The 6,000-nt window shown below is 62.0% G+C and overlaps 1 protein-coding gene across 1 annotated transcript in view; it reads left to right on the forward strand.

Moving 5' to 3' along the window:
• Positions 1-6,000, forward strand: part of POGLUT1 (protein O-glucosyltransferase 1) — a gene marked incomplete at its 5' end in the record, with an annotated part of 62,658 nt that overhangs the window by 26,270 nt on the left and 30,388 nt on the right. The window contains one exon of the mRNA XM_075580596.1: positions 4,515-4,636. Coding sequence (XP_075436711.1) covers positions 4,515-4,636 — 122 coding nt within the window. The remainder of the gene's footprint in view (positions 1-4,514; positions 4,637-6,000) is intronic.

A 6,000-nucleotide genomic window follows, 5' to 3' on the forward strand; every position in this document is an offset into this window, starting at 1 on the left:
ATTACACAGCGCCTGACTGTACCTGGCGCGGGAGCGGGGAAGGATATTACACAGCGCCTGACTGTACCTGGCGCGGGAGCGGGGAAGGATATTACACAGCGCCTGACTGTACCTGCGCGGGAGCGGGGAAGGATATTACACACCGCCTGACTGTACCTGCGCGGGAGCGGGGAAGGATATTACACACCGCCTGACTGTACCTGGCGCGGGAGCGGGGAAGGATATTACACACCGCCTGACTGTACCTGGCGCGGGAGCGGGGAAGGATATTACACACCGCCTGACTGTACCTGGCGCGGGAGCGGGGAAGGATATTACACAGCGCCTGACTGTACCTGGCGCGGGAGCGGGGAAGGATATTACACACCGCCTGACTGTACCTGCGTGGGAGCGGGGAAGGATATTACACAGCGCCTGACTGTACCTGGCGCGGGAGCGGGGAAGGATATTACACAGCGCCTGACTGTACCTGGCGCGGGAGCGGGGAAGGATATTACACTGCGCCTGACTGTACCTGGCGCGGGAGCGGGGAAGGATATTACACACCGCCTGACTGTACCTGCGCGGGAGCGGGGAAGGATATTACACAGCGCCTGACTGTACCTGGCGCGGGAGCGGGGAAGGATATTACACACCGCCTGACTGTACCTGGCGCGGGAGCGGGGAAGGATATTACACACCGCCTGACTACCTGGCGCGGGAGCGGGGAAGGATATTACACAGCGCCTGACTGTACCTGGCGCGGGAGCGGGGAAGGATATTACACACCGCCTGACTGTACCTGGCGCGGGAGCGGGGAAGGATATTACACACCGCCTGACTGTACCTGCGTGGGAGCGGGGAAGGATATTACACAGCGCCTGACTGTACCTGGCGCGGGAGCGGGGAAGGATATTACACAGCGCCTGACTGTACCTGGCGCGGGAGCGGGGAAGGATATTACACTGCGCCTGACTGTACCTGGCGCGGGAGCGGGGAAGGATATTACACAGCGCCTGACTGTACCTGGCGCGGGAGCGGGGAAGGATATTACACACCGCCTGACTGTACCTGCGCGGGAGCGGGGAAGGATATTACACAGCGCCTGACTGTACCTGGCGCGGGAGCGGGGAAGGATATTACACAGCGCCTGACTGTACCTGGCGCGGGAGCGGGGAAGGATATTACACACCGCCTGACTGTACCTGGCGGGGGAGCGGGGAAGGATATTACACACCGCCTGACTGTACCTGGCGCGGGAGCGGGGAAGGATATTACACACCGCCTGACTGTACCTGCGCGGGAGCGGGGAAGGATATTACACAGCGCCTGACTGTACCTGGCGCGGGAGCGGGGAAGGATATTACACAGCGCCTGACTGTACCTGTGGGGGAGCGGGGAAGGATATTACACACCGCCTGACTGTACCTGGCGCGGGAGCGGGGAAGGATATTACACAGCGCCTGACTGTACCTGGCGCGGGTGCGGGGAAGGATATTACACACCGCCTGACTGTACCTGGCGCGGGAGCGGGGAAGGATATTACACACCGCCTGACTGTACCTGGCGCGGGAGCGGGGAAGGATATTACACACCGCCTGACTGTACCTGGCGCGGGAGCGGGGAAGGATATTACACAGCGCCTGACTGTACCTGCGCGGGAGCGGGGAAGGATATTACACACCGCCTGACTGTACCTGGCGCGGGAGCGGGGAAGGATATTACACACCGCCTGACTGTACCTGGCGCGGGAGCGGGGAAGGATATTACACAGCGCCTGACTGTACCTGCGCGGGAGCGGGGAAGGATATTACACACCGCCTGACTGTACCTGGCGCGGGAGCGGGGAAGGATATTACACACCGCCTGACTGTACCTGGCGCGGGAGCGGGGAAGGATATTACACACCGCCTGACTGTACCTGCGCGGGAGCGGGGAAGGATATTACACAGCGCCTGACTGTACCTGCACGGGAGCGGGGAAGGATATTACACACCGCCTGACTGTACCTGCACGGGAGCGGGGAAGGATATTACACACCGCCTGACTGTACCTGGCGCGGGAGCGGGGAAGGATATTACACACCGCCTGACTGTACCTGCGCGGGAGCGGGGAAGGATATTACACAGCGCCTGACTGTACCTGGCGGGGGAGCGGGGAAGGATATTACACAGCGCCTGACTGTACCTGCGCGGGAGCGGGGAAGGATATTACACACCGCCTGACTGTACCTGCGCGGGAGCGGGGAAGGATATTACACAGCGCCTGACTGTACCTGCGCGGGAGCGGGGAAGGATATTACACAGCGCCTGACTGTACCTGCGCGGGAGCGTTGAAGGATATTACACACCGCCTGACTGTACCTGGCGCGGGAGCGGGGAAGGATATTACACACCGCCTGACTGTACCTGCGCGGGAGCGGGGAAGGATATTACACACCGCCTGACTGTACCTGGCGGGGGAGCGGGGAAGGATATTACACAGCGCCTGACTGTACCTGCGCGGGAGCGGGGAAGGATATTACACAGCGCCTGACTGTACCTGCGCGGGAGCGGGGAAGGATATTACACACCGCCTGACTGTACCTGCGCGGGAGCGGGGAAGGATATTACACACAGCGCCTGACTGTACCTGCGCGGGAGCGGGGAAGGATATTACACAGCGCCTGACTGTACCTGCGCGGGAGCGGGGAAGGATATTACACAGCGCCTGACTGTACCTGCGCGGGAGCGGGGAAGGATATTACACAGCGCCTAACTGTACCTGCACGGGAGCGGGGAAGGATATTACACACAGCGCCTGACTGTACCTGCGCGGGAGCGGGGAAGGATATTACACAGCGCCTGACTGTACCTGCGCGGGAGCGGGGAAGGATATTACACACCGCCTGACTGTACCTGCGCGGGAGCGGGGAAGGATATTACACACCGCCTGACTGTACCTGCGCGGGAGCGGGGAAGGATATTACACAGCGCCTGACTGTACCTGCGCGGGAGCGGGGAAGGATATTACACACCGCCTGACTGTACCTGCGCGGGAGCGGGGAAGGATATTACACACCGCCTGACTGTACCTGGCGCGGGAGCGGGGAAGGATATTACACAGCGCCTGACTGTACCTGGCGCGGGAGCGGGGAAGGATATTACACACCGCCTGACTGTACCTGCGCGGGAGCGGGGAAGGATATTACACACCGCCTGACTGTACCTGCGCGGGAGCGGGGAAGGATATTACACAGCGCCTGACTGTACCTGGCGCGGGAGCGGGGAAGGATATTACACACCGCCTGACTGTACCTGGCGCGGGAGCGGGGAAGGATATTACACTGCGCCTGACTGTACCTGGCGCGGGAGCGGGGAAGGATATTACACAGCGCCTGACTGTACCTGGAGCGGGGAAGGATATTACACAGCGCCTGACTGTACCTGCACGGGAGCGGGGAAGGATATTACACAGCGCCTGACTGTACCTGCGCGGGAGCGGGGAAGGATATTACACACCGCCTGACTGTACCTGGCGCGGGAGCGGGGAAGGATATTACACAGCGCCTGACTGTACCTGGAGCGGGGAAGGATATTACACAGCGCCTGACTGTACCTGCACGGGAGCGGGGAAGGATATTACACAGCGCCTGACTGTACCTGCCACTTGTGCGTTTCACATGGAAGATTCCAGATTTTATTGGGAAACCGGTTTGCACCGCCTGCGTCCCTCGCTGTCTGATCCTGCGCTCCCCACACCCCCGAAACACCAACCTGTGTATTATCGAACTGTGACACAATATCTCAGCCAGGTCTAACCCGACGGAGAGCGCTCGGCGATACAACAGCTTCGCTAGCCTTTGCAGTGGTTGTTTCAGAAATAAATTGCGGGTTATAACTCGGGGGAAATGGCAGTGGAGGGGGAGGAGAGGGGGGGGGGGGGACGTTTTAATAGGACGTGAAGAAAATGTTTCCATAACTAACCGTTAATGCTCATGTTTCGGAGCGCGGCGAGGGAGCGCGGCGAGGGAGCGCGGCGAGGGAGCGCGGCGAGGGAGCGCGGCGAGGGAGCGCGGGTAGCACACGGGGCCTCCTCTGTGACCCTGATACAGAAGTCCATCTGTTATTTAATAAGAGGATGACAAACACGCGGGATCTGTGGGGGGATCCCACACGTGTACCCCTGTTATCCTAACCGTGGCCCATCAGTGTGTATATGACAAACCCCCCCCCCCCCTCGCATCGCGGGCGATGGCGCATTCCAAGGGCTGAGGGGAGTGAACAGGCGGTATATCCATGGCAACAGCCTGAGCCAATCAGAGCGCTCAGTGCATGCAGGTTCCCCGCCTGTGGCGGTCTGTGAGCCCGGATAGTGCCGCGCGCGCGTCGGTCTCGGAGCCGTGGTTAATAGTGACGCTGCCGCTACTTGTTTTCCTCACGAGATGTAATGAGGTCACAGGGAGGCAGACATGCACCAGTGCTCGTGACACGTGTCCCTGACGTGTCCCTGACGTGTCTCTGACGTGTCTCTGTCCCCCTCGGTCTCCCTGGCAGACGCCGGATTATCAGGACATCATGTACCCGGCCTGGACCTTCTGGGAGGGAGGACCCGCGGTGTGGCCCATATACCCCACCGGGCTCGGACGCTGGGACCTAATGAGGGAGGAGCTGCGGCAGTGAGTGACACGGGGGGGGGGAGGTGACACGGGGGGGGTGACACAGGACGTGCGTGTGATAGAGACTGTCCGTCACACTGGGGGGGGGGGGGAGGTGACAGGACGTGCGTGTGATAGAGACTGCCCGTCACACTGGGGGGGGGGGGGGGAGGTGACAGGACGTGCGTTGTGATAGAGACTGCCCGTCACACTGGGGGGGGGGGGTGACACAGGACGTGCGTGTGATAGAGACTGCCCGTCACACTGGGGGGGGGGGGAGGTGACAGGACGTGCGTGTGATAGAGACTGCCCGTCACACTGGGGGGGGGGGGAGGTGACAGGACGTGCGTGTGATAGAGACTGCCCGTCACACTGGGGGGGGGGGAGGGGGGGTGACACAGGACGTGCGTGTGATAGAGACTGCCCGTCACACTGGGGGGGGGAGGAGGTGACACAGGACGTGCGTGTGATAGAGACTGCCCGTCACACTGGGGGGGGGGGGTGACAGGACGTGCGTGTGATAGAGACTGCTCGTCACACTGGGGAGGGGGGGAGGTGACAGGACGTGCGTGTGATAGAGACTGCCCGTCAGCCACTTGGGGGGGGGGGAGGGGGGGTGACACAGGACGTGCGTGTGATAGAGACTGCCCGTCACACTGGGGGGGGGGGGAGGAGGTGACACAGGACGTGCGTGTGATAGAGACTGCCCGTCACACTGGGGGGGGGGGAGGTGACAGGACGTGCGTGTGATAGAGACTTGCTCGTCACACTGGGGAGGGGGGGAGGTGACAGGACGTGCGTGTGATAGAGACTGCCCGTCACACTGGGGGGGGGGGGAGCAGGTGACACAGGACGTGCGTGTGATAGAGACTGCCCGTCACACTGGGGGGGGGGGGGGGTGACACAGGACGTGTGTGTGATAGAGACTGCCCGTCACACTGGGGGGGGGGGGAGGTGACAGGACGTGCGTGTGATAGAGACTGCCCGTCACACTGGGGGGGGGGGGGTGACACAGGACGTGCGTGTGATAGAGACTGCCCGTCACACTGGGGGGGGGGGGGGGAGGTGACAGGACGTGCGTGTGATAGAGACTGCCCGTCACACTGGGGGGGGGGGGAGGTGACAGGACGTGCGTGTGATAGAGACTGCCCGTCACACTGGGGGGGGGGGGAGGGGGGTGACACAGGACGTGCGTGTGATAGAGACTGCCCGTCACACTGGGGGGGGGGGAGGAGGTGACACAGGACGTGCGTGTGATAGAGACTGCCCGTCACACTGGGGGGGGGGGAGGTGACAGGACGTGCGTGTGATAGAGACTGCTCGTCACACTGGGGAGGGGGGGAGGTGACAGGACGTGCGTTGTGATAGAGACTGCCCGTCACACT

This window comes from Ascaphus truei (assembly GCF_040206685.1).
Source record: "Ascaphus truei isolate aAscTru1 chromosome 3 unlocalized genomic scaffold, aAscTru1.hap1 SUPER_3_unloc_9, whole genome shotgun sequence".
NCBI classification, from domain to species: Eukaryota; Metazoa; Chordata; class Amphibia; order Anura; family Ascaphidae; genus Ascaphus; species Ascaphus truei.